We start from the raw sequence: 16,760 nt of genomic DNA, 5'->3' as shown, positions 1-16,760 counted from the left end.
CACAACTACTGTAATGAAACATAAAATGGGACATTATAGTATCCTGAATTCTGTCTACAGGCAAGTTTAAGTGTGTTAATGTTGCACCTAAATTATCCCATGAAACAGCAATGCATAAAGCCTCTAGGCACTAGAGCTAGTTACTGGTACACAGGATGTCACCTCTGACAAACTATATACAAGTAATAAACTTGAAATAGGGTTACTCTGACAACCTATATACAAGTAATAAATTTGAAATAAAATACAGGTGATGCTTGATTTAAACCATATATGCATTTCTAAGGTTATGGCATACAGTTGTAAATCAAAATTGGCATAAATCGTAAGTAATTGTACTATCTCGGATAATGATGAGATGCACATGCAGTCACATGGCATGGCAGCAGCGAAGGCGTAAAAATGAGCACAGTGGCATAAATTGAACGTTATTTGCTCATTATAAATGGCGCAAAAATCAAAACACAAATTAAATTGGCACATAGGAAGCATCACCTGTAATTAACAAGAATTTATTTCAGTGACCAGAGGTTACATTAATGCAAAATTTATTATCAATGATGTAAAATGATCGATAAGAATACAACAGATCATGCCTTGCATCCATTTGACAGACAAGGGGCCAAAAGGGCCTGATATCTACCTAACAGCCAAAGGCAAGAGCAGTTGGCTCTGTAGGATGCTTTCTATCAAAATTTCTTCCAATGATACTGAATGTGTATATAATGAATAGAATTGTTTTAAGATTTCTCTAGCTTTTGTATCTTCATCTTAATTTGAATTCGTCCAATAATCAAAGGTTCCTATGTATGGATACTTCATGTCCCAATTGGTCAAATTATGTTCGTCTGTTTTCTGTGATAAAGTTGTGTATGGTTCCACTCTACAGTTATTATCCACTTCTGAGAGAAAGACCAGTATAAACAGGGTTATTTGCAATGGCAATGTGCACATGGAGAATATTGGCATACCTCTGCTAATCTCATGAACTGTAACTGAAATTTCTTTACATGTGGTAATTATAAAAACTATGCATTATCTAAAGTAGACACATTAAAAATGGTTGCTCCCATGTGCTCAAAAAATGAGCCTGAACTTATCCAAAATACACTAACTTTAGCAGTTATTACAATTCAAGCAAGAACACTTTCTGTCAAGTTTATACAAGTCTGTCAAGTGGTTTTTAGAGGTTGTTAAACATTTTCCTATCTTTAGTAATGGCAGCCACAGCTGATGGAATGTTAGCATCGTTTGTATATCAACTTTTAAGCCTTGAATGATTTTTGTAAACTCAGCTCAAATTCTGTTGAGAGGTTTTAAAGGTTTTTCACTTTCAGTAACAGGAGTCATATTTGAAGGCAAATCAGCATCAGCTGCACATATTTGAAATCCCTTCTTACCAGAAAGCTTTGTCAAATTTGGTCAATCTTTGCTACACAATTTCTGAAAAGACATTATTTAAAATTTTTTAAATATTTTTAGTAGTGGTGGACGTCCATAGCTGATAGCAGATTTCCATCATTTGTACAAATGTTAAAACCCTTTGGTCAGATTCTGCAGAATAGTTTTTCAGAAGCCATTTAAATTTTTGTATCTTTTTAGCAATGCTGGCCATATTTGATGGTGTATTGACATTATTAGTATAATACTGAAACCCTCTAGGCCAGGGTACATTTTACTTAAATTCTTATGTAATGCCGTGTACTTGATAGCAGATCAGCAGCATCTGGATAATTTGAAATGTTTTCATGGCAGGATACTTTCTATTAAGTTTGGTTAAACCCAAACCAAAATGCATCCTTGCTGAAAGCTTGTGGCAAGCTTGCAGTAAGGTTACGATAAGTTAGTTTGATGTTTATAAGCTAACATGGATGCTTGCACAAGCTTGTACAAGCATGTGCAGGCTTAGGCAAGATAGCAGGATACAACCGCAAGCTTGCACAAGCTTTTGCAAGCTTGTACAAGCTTTCTTGTTTGCTTCAGAAATTAAAACTAGCTTGCACAAGCTTTCTTGTTTGTTTCATGAAGTAAAACTAGCTTGCGCAAGCTCACTTGTTTTCTTCAGAAAGTAAAATTAGCTTGCGCAAGCTTGTTTTCTTCAGAAAGTAAAACTAGCTTGCGCAAGCTTTCTTGTATGTTTCAGAAAGTAAATTTAAACTAGCTTGCAACAAGTTTCTTCATATATATATATATATATATATATATATATATATATATATATATATATATATATCCATTGCTTGTGAAAGTTTGAGACCATGTATCCAAGTAGCATGCACCATCACTGTCACGCACCTACGAAAACAAATTCATGACTTGATGAACAATCATGAAGTGTTCATGAATGTTCCTCAACTAAGTTCATAACTTCAAGAATTTTGATGAATCATGTACTTGAAGTTCATGAACACCCTGATGAACTTTTATGAACTATTATAATATCTTTGAAGTTCCTGAAATGTCATAACTAATGGTTCATGAACAATTCAAGTACTTTGATGCAATATCAAGGTATTTCTTAAAAAAATGTATATTAAAGATCTGTATCATTATATTCATAAAATGTTCAAGAAAATTCATCATACAAACTTCTCAGAATATTAGTGAAATTTAAATAAAGGTGAATTTTTTCTTCTTTTTTTAAATGATATACTGTATAAATGTTCATACAGATCTTTAATTCAATACTTGTGTACTTAACCTGAGTATTTCTGGATTAATATGGGAAAATATTTTCTGGCCAGCATCAACAAAATGTATTTGCTTTAAAAAGCTTTCAATGACTTTGTCCTAATGTTTTTTTTTCTTTCTCCATTACTGTTATAAACTGCATATTCTATTGACTTAGTCACTGGTTGCCAATTTGCCGTAAAAACCGAAATATATTAACGATTATCCTGATTGGATGACTATGAAAGATGATGTGATATGATTGGTTAATATACACGCGAGATTTCAACAGTTAAGCTTCCTCAGAAACCAAAGATCATGCAGATGGTTAGGCAAAAACCTCGAACAAAAACCGTGGACTCCATGGAATGGACAGATGAGAATATTTTCAGTATCATTTTTTAAAAGTAAGTAGAAGTGCAGAGAAGCAATTTTGAAGAATATGAAGGAAATGATTTGGTGAGAGCAAAACTGGGCGGAAAAGTGTACCAAGCCTAGATGACCAAAATTATGGTGAGTATCTTTTTCTTGGTCATTCGTGATTATTTCAGTAGAAGTTATATGGATATTTTATTGGTTTATATATGTCATCATGTTATTTATAACCAAGCTAATGACACGATTTTGTTCAGACCTAATTTAAACTTGCTCATTTTGAAAATCACTAAACATTATCACCCCCACCCCCCAGTTCTCAATACCAGACGTGGTACGATATCGATAGGAGTTGAGATGTTCGAGATCGTTTTCTTTTACATGACATCACTATTTCTATAATCTGATGTAATTTGGTAATTTAAAAAAAAAAAACCTCAAGAAAATAGTTAATGCATGAAACTGTACACAATACAGGTGCAAATAACAACGTGATGAAACCGGAAGCAGCTATACGCAACATGCGGAGTTGGAGTGGATGCATTAGTGACATACTAAGGGCCTATACCATACAAGTCTGGCGTTTTATCAATAAAAAATGGCAAAAATATTTGAAAGCATGAAACAACCGTTATCTGTAATATATACGGTTATTTAGTGTAAAGATGTTGTCGAAAAAATTGTCATATTTTACTGAATAAAACATCCTTCTCCTGTGACTATACCTGTGGCTAGACAGATTAAATTAATATAAAACTAGTGACAAAATTCTGCAATAATATAAATGCTCAGTATTATGTGTGAGGGATTAAATCATTTTTGAGTTGGATCATATTATTCCAGTAAGTGGGGTACAATGATAATGTGCTAAAAGCTAAAAACAATGTTGATCAGAGATTATCTGTAATTAACTAACTTTACCTTTTTTTCAGACCAGACAGCAGAAAAGTAAAATTGTTAGAGGATGAGGTTTGTAGGTTAAGGAGGAAAATTTGAAATCTGGAGGATCCAAGATGGAAGAGACATTAAATTGTGACTGCTGCAACAATGTTAAAGATCCAAATAGTAATCGGATGGAACAGCTTAAGTTGCAGATGGAGACATTCAGTAGTGACAATGGACAGGATTTTATTAAATTATAGACCCTGAACATCTTCACAAAAGAGTTATCAGACAGGTCAGTCTCTGGAAGAAGATTGGTCAGGAGAAACCCCAGCTGAAAGACAGCCCCATGACGATGAAATATGCTTCAACAGTTGATTGCAGGCAACTGCCCCAATATCTCTTGAACATTTTTCAAAGAAAAATTACAGAACATATAAAAAGTGTTGCTAAGGGTAAAAAAAAAAAGAATATCACTTGTCAGTTTAAATTTATCTGAAATCAAATACAGTTTTTAAGATAATATGTTGCATTTTATACTGTATTAACCCTCTCCCCCATCTAAGGTTATTGTATGATTCAGGATGAAATAGGTATTTGTGATTTGTCAGGTAATCATATTTTGTTTTATAGGCACTGTTCATGAAGTCATGAATCATTGAGAAACTTTGTTCATCATAGTTCATGAATATGTTCATGCACTTGTTCATGAATGATGATGATCCAATTTGTGGACTGTTTTCAGTTCATGCACATTCATGAATAATTCATGAACCTTTTGATCAACTTTCATGAATGGTTCTTGAACCAAGTTCATGAACAGTTCATGCCAGTTCATGAATTATTCATGATCATTTCGTAGGGGCGTGATACTTGCAGCTAGGGGAACACATAAAGCTTCTGCAGCCTTGGGTAAGCTTGCAGTGAATGAATAAACTTGAACAATGGAATTAAACTTAATGTTTTGGCGGAACAGATTTGTTTTCCACTGCATTGCAACTATAAGATTACATTATTTAATCATTAAATATGCAGATTACTTCGTTGGAATGAAGTAAAACTTTGCAATATATTATGATAATATGGTCCACCAGGAGCAGTTGAGTCTAAAATGCATTTTTGGACAGGGGCCTTCGGACTCCCAGACCCCCCTTCACATTTTCAGGGTTTTTTTTGGAAGGGGGGAAAACACAATCATGTCTGATTTTTGAAAGCCCAGATGCTTGTAGCAAGAAATCTCTTCAAGCTTGCAACAAGCTAGTAACAAGCTTGTGCAAACTAGTAACAAGCTCGCACAAGCTTGTGTATACTTATTGTACTAGGTAAATAAATAACAAGCTTGCACATGCTTGTGCAAGCTTAAGCTTGCGCAAGCTTGTGCATGCTTATGACACTTTTGTTAAATAAGCTTGTGCAAGCTTGCTGCAATGTTCCAAATACAAGCTTGCCACAAGCTTTGTAAATAAGCTTGTGGCAAGCTTGCTGCAAGCTTTAAAACAAGCTTGCAATTTTGGTTTGGGAAATTATTTTCAATTTGGTTTTGTAAAAGAAGTCATTTCAAGGGTTTTCTTTAGTGTTTTTTAGTAACAGTGGCCATATTTAGTGGTGGATTGGCAACATTTATCAAAACTCTAAAAGTCTTAATGCCATGATGCTTTCTATCAAGATTGGTCCAATTATACTTGGCAGTTTTTGAGACAAAGTCAGTTAAGATTTTTTAAGGGGGGAGTTTGTAATGGTGGTCATATTTTATGGTGGATTGGCATCATTTTTACAATTCTGAAAGTCTCTTGTGCCTAGATGTTCTGTACTAAGTTGGGCTGAAATTGGTCTGGTGGGTTTTGCAGCATTGCAAACCCTGACAAGACATTAGTAAAGCAGTCAATATTTTTGTGCAAGTTAGACCAACTATCAGTAAGATGTATGGAAAATCATGTAATGCTATTGTCGACTTGAAAAACAAGCATCTGAAAAGTTAAAAAATGTGATCTGACGTAGTGACGGCAACATCAAGTTTAACTAAAATCTACATGAAGTACACGATGAACTTAACGACCTCCAACTCAGTTTCCTGAACTACAGTTCCAAACTGAACGAAAATGTCAATAATCAGCTTCCAAAGCACATAGTTGCTTACTTCTAATTAAGAATGTCTCATGAGGTACTGTTTCTCATGAAAATAACTTTGTTATGACATGAACAAACAAAGAGAGTGCAGATTTCAACACAGTATAGAAACATTCTGCATTCTGTTTTTTTCAAGTCTACAAATGAAGCTGAAGATTTATACCAGTGACTGTATGTTTCTTATTATTTTACTGTATGATGCTACATTATTCTTTCTGAATTAACTTTAAAAAGAATGACTGTACATAGATTTACAATATAACTAATTTAACATTTGTAATCTCCATTCACTGTAGTCATTAATCTCGATGTTCATTTTCATTCTAAAAAAATTATTCTTGCAGCACATGTCTGAAAGGGTCAATATTTACTTGATAAATACTTGTTTAAAGTTGATACTTGACTTAATAAAAATTATATCAGAATTATGGCCACAATGTTGTTGTGGGTTTAACGCCATTTTTCAGCACACGATAGGCTATGCATGGCGGCCAGTATTAATGGTGGAGGAAGAACCCGGGAAAACTCCGGGAAGAACCACTGACCCACGAGAAGCTACTGGCAAGCTTTCTCACATACCCACACTGGCCGAATCCTGGACTCGAACCCACGCAGACAGAGGTGAGATGGCAGTGATCCGTAACGGAGAGCGCTTTAGACCACTCGGCCACTCGGGGCCCCGGGTATGGCCACAATAGTGAAAACATGGGCATCCAATCAAATGCAAGATCATTTGATTATTATGAACAGACCCAACTCCATACTGAACCTGTCCATTATTTTACTGATATAAGCTGATATTCCGACCTCTAATCAAAATTGGACCAGAAATGTAGAGTCCAAAATGTTAACAAGCTACTGTTGATGGACAAACAATGGATCCAAGGTTGTGCCATAAGCTCACTTGTTACTGCTACCAGGTGAGCTAAAAACACAGACCAGAAGCAGCCCTGGCAGCATGTGATTGCAATAGAATGAAGCTGTCTCCACATGCAAAAATTAACTTTCCACTGTGTTGTTTAACATTAGAGAGTTGCCAAGAATTTTCAACCTGAGTGATTAGGGTCTGCATCTAAAGATGCTCCTCCTGTTAGAATTAATTGATTAGAATATTAATAGCACTCACTTTTTAGTTGTTCATTGGGGTCTATAGTTGCACTTCTCATGATGTCCAGTAGCTGGCTCTCAAAGTTTGTAAACTTCATGGTATCATAAGAACTGCTTCTGTCCTGTAAAGACAAAATTATGTTAAAACTCTTACTGTCAGATTGGATGGCATCATTATTCTGCCATATATCTTTCTGTACATAAAAGTTTACGATGTATAAAAGTTATGGCAAACAAGAAAATATAAGCAAACAAACTATAATTGATAGTGTGATGTGTTTCTCCTTTGATGGAATAACAAAATCGAAAAACCACTGATGAAACTAAGCTATCACAGAAGCAGAGAGGGATTAATCTTGGAATCATAATTTTCCCACATCCTTGTTCATTTTAGCAATAAATTTTATTCACTTCAATTGCAGACATTTAACAAACTTCACTGTTAACTGCTGAATAGATGGTTTAGCTTAATATAAGTGACACTTTCCCCAATAATACTTATTTGATGCTAAATTTTGTTAGTACTTTATAACAGTACTGACAATGGCTACTGCTTTTGATTTCTGAAGAACATCCCATGAAGTCAAATCTTTCTTAGGGACAGACCATTCAATTTTCTATAATGTGTGCATGTCTGAGGCAGTTAGGTTTTTATTGAAAAGCTTGAATATTTTGCTCTGATTTGCAGAAAAAAGCTACTTCTATACTTCAATTTATTTGTGATGAAATATATATATATATATATATATATATATATATATATATATACATACACACACACACCCGCTGTTGCACACTCTGTTATAACATGAATTCAGACATAACACAGTTGTTGCATGGCTCCCGAAATTTCATCTACATGTACTTCTCTCATACACGAAAATTTTGTTCTTTCTTAAATAAGAATGTAAAGTAACATGTACAAAATTTATTATCATTTTTGGGATGAGATCCTGTATGAATTCTAACATAAGATGATCATGGCGTGGGTCATGCAATTTCATATACATGTATTTTTCTCATATTCAGAAAAAAAATTCTTAAAGGTTAAAAAATAACATGTAAAAAGTTTATTTAGGGATCACACTGTGGTTTGCCAATGTCACAAATGGCAATTTATATTCCTTACTGGCGAAATATAACATCTGGCAATTTTTCTCCCAAACATTATTGACTGTTTAAACTTGTATACACAAAACCTTGGGTTTGGTGTGAAGAAATTCTGAGGCATCATGAAAAGCTGCTGCAAACTTTATATAAAATGCACTGGAATTTATCTATTGTTAGATAAACTGATACTGTGTTCAAATTGACAAAGACTCTTAACCCTTTACCTCATGCAAGCGTCTTTTGACGCCTCTACTCCATTCGCATGGAAGCGCCTTTTGATGCCTCTACTAAATTTACATGGAAGCGCCTTTTGACGCCTGCTGTAAACATCAGCCATTTTGAGCTGGTTTTTATAGCGCCACTTTCAGGGAAAACCCCCCTATTAGATACTACATTCATTTCTGCAAATGACAATTACGTCAGATCACGTGGTCACTGTTTATGCACAGGTCGATATCTGCTATTTAAAGTAACTGGGTCGTAATTTCCACTCTCCAAAATGGCGGTCACGAATTTTATTCAGTACTTACGAAGTTTTCACGATTAGAATAACAACCATGAAAGATTCAATAACTTAGGTAAAGGCTCTGATATTTATGTAGGCAGCAATTATTTTTTATAAATTATCAAATTCAGATGACTTAGTGATGTAGACGCAGACGAAAAACATGTAAATTTCGAGTATGGGAAATGGCAGCTACGGTTGGTCACGCGGCCTCACTGACATGATGGTGAACAAGTTCTCTCAAGATTTTAAAGCACATAAAAAATTCTTCCGTGAAAAATAATTACACAGCTATAACAATCGGACTTTACTCTTATATTTTTCCACATATAATAGATGTGTACCAAAAATATAAAATGGTGAAAATTGCTGTTAAACATAACATACAATACATTGCTTAACCCTTTACCTCATGCAAGTGTCTTTGGACGCCTCTACACCATTCGCATCAAAGCACCTTTTGACGTCTCTACAAAAGTCGCATGGAAACGCCTTCTGACGTCGACTGTAAACATTAGCCATTTTGAGCTGGTTTTTGCAGCGCCACCTTTGGGGAAAACCCCTTATTAGATACTACATTCATTTCTGCGAATGACAATTACGTCAGATCACGTGGTCACTGTTTATGCACAGGTCGATATCTGCTATTTAAAGTAATTGGGTTGTAATCTCCACTCTCCAAAATGGCGGTCGCGGATTTCATTCAGTACTTACGAAGTTTTCACAATTAGAATCATAACTATGAAAGATTCAATAACCTAGGTAAAGGCTCTGATATTGATGTAGGCAGCAATTAGTTTTTATAAATTATCAAATTCAGATGACTTAGTGATGTAGATGCAGACAAAAAACTTGTAAATTTCAAGTATGAGAAATGGCAGCTACGGTTGGTCACGCAGCCTCACTGACACGATGGTGAACATGTTCTCTCAAGATTTTAAAGCACATAAAAAATTCTTCTGTGATAAATAATTACACAGCTATAACAATCGGACTTTACTCTTAAATTTTTCCACATATAATAGATGTGTTAAAAATGTGGCTGTATTATTAGTCAAATATGTTCCACAAATATTTTTGCTATCATGATTTCATAGACTCATCCAGCACCACTGACCATTAAGATAGTCTTCCTCTTAATGTTCATCTTCATTGAAAACTATTTACTGATGTTTATTCCATGCTTCAGTAATGGTTATACAAAAGAACCTGTCTTGAAAGACCACCCCTTCTTCCAGAAAATAATGGTCTCACGAGACAGGTCATAACTCAATATAATCAATAAATATTTGCAGGGTCTTTCATAGCAGTGGTCTCTCAAGACAGGTTTAACTGTATTCTCATAATAAACTATTCAATGATTCCCTAAAGCAAAACATCTTGTATGCCATATTAATCATATGTTCATTTCCTTCTCAATCCACAAAATGACACTGTGAAATGAAAGATGAATGTACTTTCTTTGTTCCTTTCATTACCTCTCAAGTAGTGTGATTCAGACATCAGTGGGACTATTCCACGGTTGATGACATTTTAAAAATTAACTTTTTATACAACAGTTCATATTTTCTAAGAATCTTTAAGATCTCACATCTCTGGCACTCAGTACTCAAACAAACTATAAATAAAGGGATGCTCCTACCATATTTATCTCTAATGCCCTCCCCTCTGACTTTCGTGGCATCCTTACCCCATTGTCCTGATTACTTAAGTAGGATAAGATGGACATTTGGAATAAAGAGTGGTCTGGATACAAAAATGATGGGTCCCTTGAGCAACCCAAAAAAAAATAATAAAAAAAATCCAAAGTTTACCTTCTGCTCATGCGCCAGTGAAATAGCCAATGAAAAACTAAGTTTCTAACACAACTAGGCATTAAGTTAACCTATAACTAGGCATTAAGTTAACCTGAAATCTCTTGGAAGTTGATGTACAGTGGAACCCCGCTATAACGCGATGATCGGGGTCCATAAAATCGGATCGCGTTAAAAGCGGGGTCGCGTTAATGCGGGGTTTTACAATATTTAACTTTTTTCCCGAGAACATATACGTGTATACATGTACAATGATCAAAAGTCGGCTTATCATCAGATGAATATTAACTGGAATGCATTAATTAAGATATATTCAAAATAATCGATGGCTAATATATTTATAGGTTATTACTGTGCATTAAAAACATTTACTAATTTTTATTTGTTTGAACGATAATACAGATTGACCGATAATACCAGACTATCGCTATATCGTGAAAAGTGTATCAACACCGTATGCTACCATGCCGTCGTGGCATGCAGTTCATCCATAATGGATGTAATTTCATTGAAAATCGTACAGATTTAAAATATTCAATAATTTTGTAATAGTCTGAATTCGTCGTGTAAAATGTAGGATGAACAAAATATTGAAACCATTTACTTGCCATCTGATATCGTATGGTCATTGCATGCAGCTATTCCCGGGTCTACATACAGTGTCTGTACAAATTTCATACCGCTAAAATTTTATCATATGCGACAACTGCAAGAATAATTAACAATCAACGCATGATTTCAGCGTGCAAATAACTTTTATTTCAGATTTTGTGAACATCAAAAGAAACATGTGAAAACTGCTAAATTAATCGTTGCGCAAAGTGCAAAATCAGTGTGGTTCCAAATTTAAATTTCATCATTTCTTGAAAAATATATCCAATGACGTTTGCTTCTTTGCCGCGAACTGTTGGGTTCTAGCAAAGTCAAGAATGTTTCTTAATTGAAGGACTTTGACGCTGTCAACATCTTGTGTTTCCAGCCACCTTAAACTTGCTTCTAAATGTACTACTGCTTCAGACACTTTTGGTGGGGGAGTTGGGGTGCCATCGTCATCGTTATCATTATCGTCACTGGTTTCAGGTTCCGATTGTGCAGCTTCATTCTTCCTGCTGACATTTGTAACAATTTCGTCATCTGATATGTGTTCGTATATATTGCAGATGTCATCTACTGAATACCAGTTAAGGATATCATGATGACTGTGCTCGTATTTTTTGAGTGCTTCTTCTGCTAAACGTACGTCGTCTTCAGTGAATCCTGTAAATTCAAGCTCATCATCACTATCATTTTGTGTCGAGGGCGTAAAAGCTGGCCCAAGACCCTTTATCCAGCATCATTCAATGCAGCGTGCAGTGATAGCATCCCAGGCTTTACCTCCAAGGTGACATACTTCTTTTAAGTTGAGTAATGCCAATGATGTGTCGACGGATGCGTTATTATCTGCTACCATTCCCTTTATCATTTCACGGCGATAATTTTGTTTAAATACGGAAATTATGCCTTGGTCAAGTGGCTGGATTTCTGACGTGTTTTTCGGGAGGTACGAAACTTTTATCTTGCCATCATTGCTGACAAGATTTTCCGCTGGGGGGTGGGCAGGGCAATTATCCAGCAGGAGGAGAGCTTTTTCCTCCAGCTTGAGTTTTCGTAAATGAGCCCGAACATCTGGAACGAATGTTTTGTGAAACCAGTCATCAAATATGGAGCTATTCATCCAAGCATTCTTGCTGTTAGTGTACTGAAATGGAAGTGCCTTCATATTTACATGATGAAAACATCTGGGAGCATTCGATTTTCCAATCATCAGAGGTCTGACTTTCTGGCTGCCAGACTTGTTAACACAAAATAAGAGAGTCACTCTGTCCTTCCTCTTCTTGAAACCTTCTCGTTTGTGACTGTCAGTCTTGGTTGCAAGGGTGCGATCGGTTAACATTTTATAACATAAACCAGTCTCATCGCAGTTGTAAACTTGGTCGGCTGTGTAGCAACCGTCCTCCAGCAACTTTTTAAGCCCAATCGGGTAGGAATTGGCAGCCTCTTTGTCAGCGGAGTGGATTTCCCCAGACACAAGAACTTGGCTGATAGCGTGCCTTTTCTTGAATCTGTCTAGCCAGCCATTACTCGCCTTAAATTTGGAATCATCTCCATTGATACGGCGATCAAATTTCTCTGCTTGGGCTTTCAGAATTGGGCCAGAAATTGGAACACCTTCTGAGCGAGCTTGTACAAACCATTGGTACAAAGCTGAATCTAGGACATTGTCATTAGCTAACTTAACCCTTTTACGCTGTAAACCAGTTTCCTCTTCAAGAGTGTTGGGTAGACTACGGAGCTTTCCTTCATCTGTTTTCCACCCTCACAAAGTGGACTCACTGATTCCTAGATCTCTGGCAAGCTGAGTTTGTTGTTTGCCCTTCTTTAGTTGATCTAGGGCATACAGTTTCTCTTTAGCAGAAAACGACTTGCATTTTTGAACTTGCTTTTCCATAACAGTAAAATATTTTTTTTATATAAGCAAACAACGTACACAGAAAAAGCTCGATAACTAAGTAATGAAGGCCTGCAATGGTTACGAATCGCTTTTTATATAAAACAAAATTAAGCTGAATGGATGTACAATTTCATACCCTTTTAATTTACAGATAATAAAGTGGATATTATTTACTTTCAACTGTTTGTTGTTTGATCACACCGCCAAGCACAGCATACATGTTGGCAGCTTTCATCCTTTGATGTTTATTAAATTGTGCGACTCTTGTATCAACCACAGCTTTGTCTGCTGCTTGGCTGTGATTGCAGTTAAATAAGAAGCCCATGTCGGCTATTGTTTGAGCAACGACTGTATACAGAATTCATGGAAGACAATCACAAAGACGATTTACTGGCTTTACTCATGGATCCGTAATAAGTAACACTTCCGATAATGTTTACTTCGGCTTAACAATTCAAAAACCTAATGAAACCAGTTTTCTCTTCTAGAGTAGAATACGGAGCTTCACCACAACCTGTTCAAATTGATAAATTTCAGAAGCCAAGCGTTGTACACACTATTTCTTGTACGTTATATATATCGTATTATTTTAGAATTCATACACGATCACTTCTCCAAAATCACTTAAAGAACCTGGATAAATTGTTAAGTTCCGATCGTTTATTATTAAAAGTCATACGCGAATTCTTCCACCAAATTATAATAAACGTTTTACACACTATTTCTTGTATGTTAAACAAATATTTTCACGGTCCGATAAAAATACATGTACATTTCAAATTTCAGGAACCATGCCACGATCATATTATTTTAAAAGTCACAACTAATCTCATGCCCAAAATGAAGTTAATTTCTTGTTTTGTTTTTTTTACTTTTCTCCAAATTTTTTTTCTCCATGTGTGAATGAATATACGAAATTTCGGGAGCCATGCTACGACCGCGTTATATCCGAATTCGCGTTATGGCGGGGCGCGTTATAGCGGGGTTCCACTGTATAAGGATGTATTCAGAAAAATGTGTTTACTACTCACATTTCAGACAAAAACAACAAAAACCTCCAGAGGTTAATGAATGGAAGCTTGTTTGCTCTTTATTTTCAAAAGGTACATCATGAACATTGTGACCAAAAATGTTTTCTTTTACCTATCTTCCCTTAGTTATGTTTGAAAAACTAACCCTTTGTCAAAAAATGTGTCAGTTTTGTAAATGATTCCTCTCTTGAATCCCCAAAATTTGATTTTCACATCATATATTTTAATAAGTGTTAAATTTTAAATAAGCAGTTTTAAGGAGACTCTTTCCATTGCCCATGTGTGTGTGTGTCTGTAAAGGGTACAAAACATTCACAGACTGTTCAAACATTCTCACTACAGCACTGATCAGTACAATAATGTGATTGATAATTATGAACACCAACTAATAGTTCCCGGGTATTAACCCATTTTGTTTATTCCCTAAATAATTTACAAATTTTGTATGCTGTATTTAAGAATGATCATGTGACCTATCAATCAAAAATTGTTAATGAAAATTGAAATGTTCAACAAATGATGAACATTCTGCCCAAACAATAAATCAGCACACAACTAAATTATGGAACAGTTCAAGATAGTGACCCTTTACTTTTAACAACCTAGAACTTTCCTAAGAATTGAAATGAATTTGGAAAACAACCAGCTTTGGACCTGCATAAATACTAAATATAAGCTTCATTTACTCTAAAGAAACAATAGAACTGACTTTGTGACTGACAATTTATACCTGAGAGGCCAATACATTTTCATAAATTCTACACATCCAGAGCACAATGAAAATGAATGCTTATTAATCAACACTCAAATAACAGCCAAAATGCAAATATCCAGGGGAGGGCATCAAAAGAGAATTTACAGCTGTTCCAGTGACAGATCTACTGAAAGGATTTCTGCCTAGTGCAGCTGCTATTAGTGCAGTACTTGCTAGCAAATTCCTTTCATTCCAAGACTCATTTTCCTGGCATGCCTGGGCATCATATGCCTATGTTGTTGAATGCCAAACTGAAGCTGCTGCTGTTGCCACATAAAAAGTTGGTATGCTGTTGGACAAACCAGATCAGCAGCAAAATTTCAACATTCCAATGGGTGGGGAGTGTCTGATCAAAAGGAACATGGCTGAATGGTAGAATATAATTCAGCCTTTTCCATAGTACATGATTAGCATTGCTAATGGTTCAAGTGCAACTAAATGACCAAAACCTCTGCCAATAAATCAATAAATCACGTCTACAGTCTGTAGAACATTGCAACTTTAATTATAGTAGAAACTGAACTCTTACATACAGGTGAACTATTATTTCCAGGAAATTAAATATCATGCAGTTGGGAAGTGAAGGTAAATCTAACAATTTTGACAACATTCACATAGTATTTGTTTCAAAACACTTGGTTATCTTTTGTAATAATATCCAATATTTACTTAAGTCATTATAACCTAATCATTATCTATGGAGGTTAATTCACATATGTATATACGTAAAGGATTTAAGAGCACAGGAGCACAATCCTGGCTATACAATATCAAGCAAGTTTAGGCATTCCAAAAAAGGCACGCACAACAGAGATTATGGTCAACAAGAGAACCATGAATATCTCATTATATGACTGACCCATGTTTGATAATCTCCTGTGCAGGTAATTTAAACTGTGCAGAAACCACTTTTCTTTCAACCAGTGACCTTGACCTTCAAATCCAAACTCAGTAGTTTTTCCTGGGGCACATATGCAGGCAATACACAAAATCTGGTAACTGTACATGTAGATAAACAACAACCTGATTAACCCTTAAAGTGCTATATTGTTTTGCAGTACAAGATCCCTCAGTGCTGAATTGTTTGAGGAGAAAAAAAGAAGAAAACTGCAGTTTTTTAAATTGCATGCATGTAAATAAATATACACAATAGATACATAAACCCTGTATGAAAAATGTGGTGGATGTCTAAACTTTAAGATTAGCATCAAGGCACATGTGCAAGTTTAACATATTTGCATGTACAGGTGTAAATACAGGTAAAATGACAAGTTATGATTGTATTTCATCTTTATTTTTGTTTGCTTTTTAATGAAAAGTTCAAAAATATCTAAGAAATATTATATTCTTTAGTATTTCACCCATGTACATGTACATGTTGTGTCTGTCACAATGTTATATCTAAATTGTGAAAATCACAGGTAAAGAAAGGTAAGTTTTGTAAACATCCACTACATGAATGTCAGAGGTAAGTTTAGGCCCCCCGAGTCAGTAGTAAATGTTATGAACATTTTTCACTTGTTATTTATTCTAATATGTTTGCATTATCTCATGTCTACTTGTGAGCTTACAGAGTCACCCCTTGTGTTTATTACATGTTCAGGTGTTATTCTAACTCAAATGAACTACTACATTCACTCTGTTTGTAATTTATGTGTGTGTGGAATAACCTGAAACAATTAGGTACTCAAAGTGCCCATTTAGCTCCATGTGTAGCTGGAATAAATTCAGGGAAATGCCTCCCAATGAGGAGTTAAGGTTGCTCACCAGCAAATTTCGTTCTCTCCTAATAGGTTCAGACACATCTCCTGCTTCCTGAACCAATGACTTCACTAGTGAAACACGGAAATCATGGTGACTTAGTTTCTTCTGCACAAGTGAGAATTTCAGGTAC

At 35.3% G+C, this 16,760-nt stretch overlaps 1 protein-coding gene across 1 annotated transcript in view; it reads right to left on the bottom strand.

The window, feature by feature from the left end:
- LOC149795636 (cytoplasmic polyadenylation element-binding protein 2-like) overlaps positions 1 to 16,760 on the bottom strand; it is a 106,889-nt gene that overhangs the window by 55,901 nt on the left and 34,228 nt on the right. Inside the window, exon 2 of the mRNA XM_089965465.1 lies at positions 7,181 to 7,283. Within this exon, the coding sequence (XP_089821591.1) occupies positions 7,181 to 7,283 (103 nt within the window). The remainder of the gene's footprint in view (positions 1 to 7,180; positions 7,284 to 16,760) is intronic.

The sequence above is a fragment of the Sinohyriopsis cumingii genome, chromosome 7 (assembly GCF_028554795.1).
Source record: "Sinohyriopsis cumingii isolate HCF-2022 chromosome 7, ASM2855479v2, whole genome shotgun sequence".
Classification (NCBI taxonomy): Eukaryota; Metazoa; Mollusca; class Bivalvia; order Unionida; family Unionidae; genus Sinohyriopsis; species Sinohyriopsis cumingii.
Note: the sequence above shows the minus strand (reverse complement) of the source record. Positions and strands in the feature narration are given on the sequence as shown.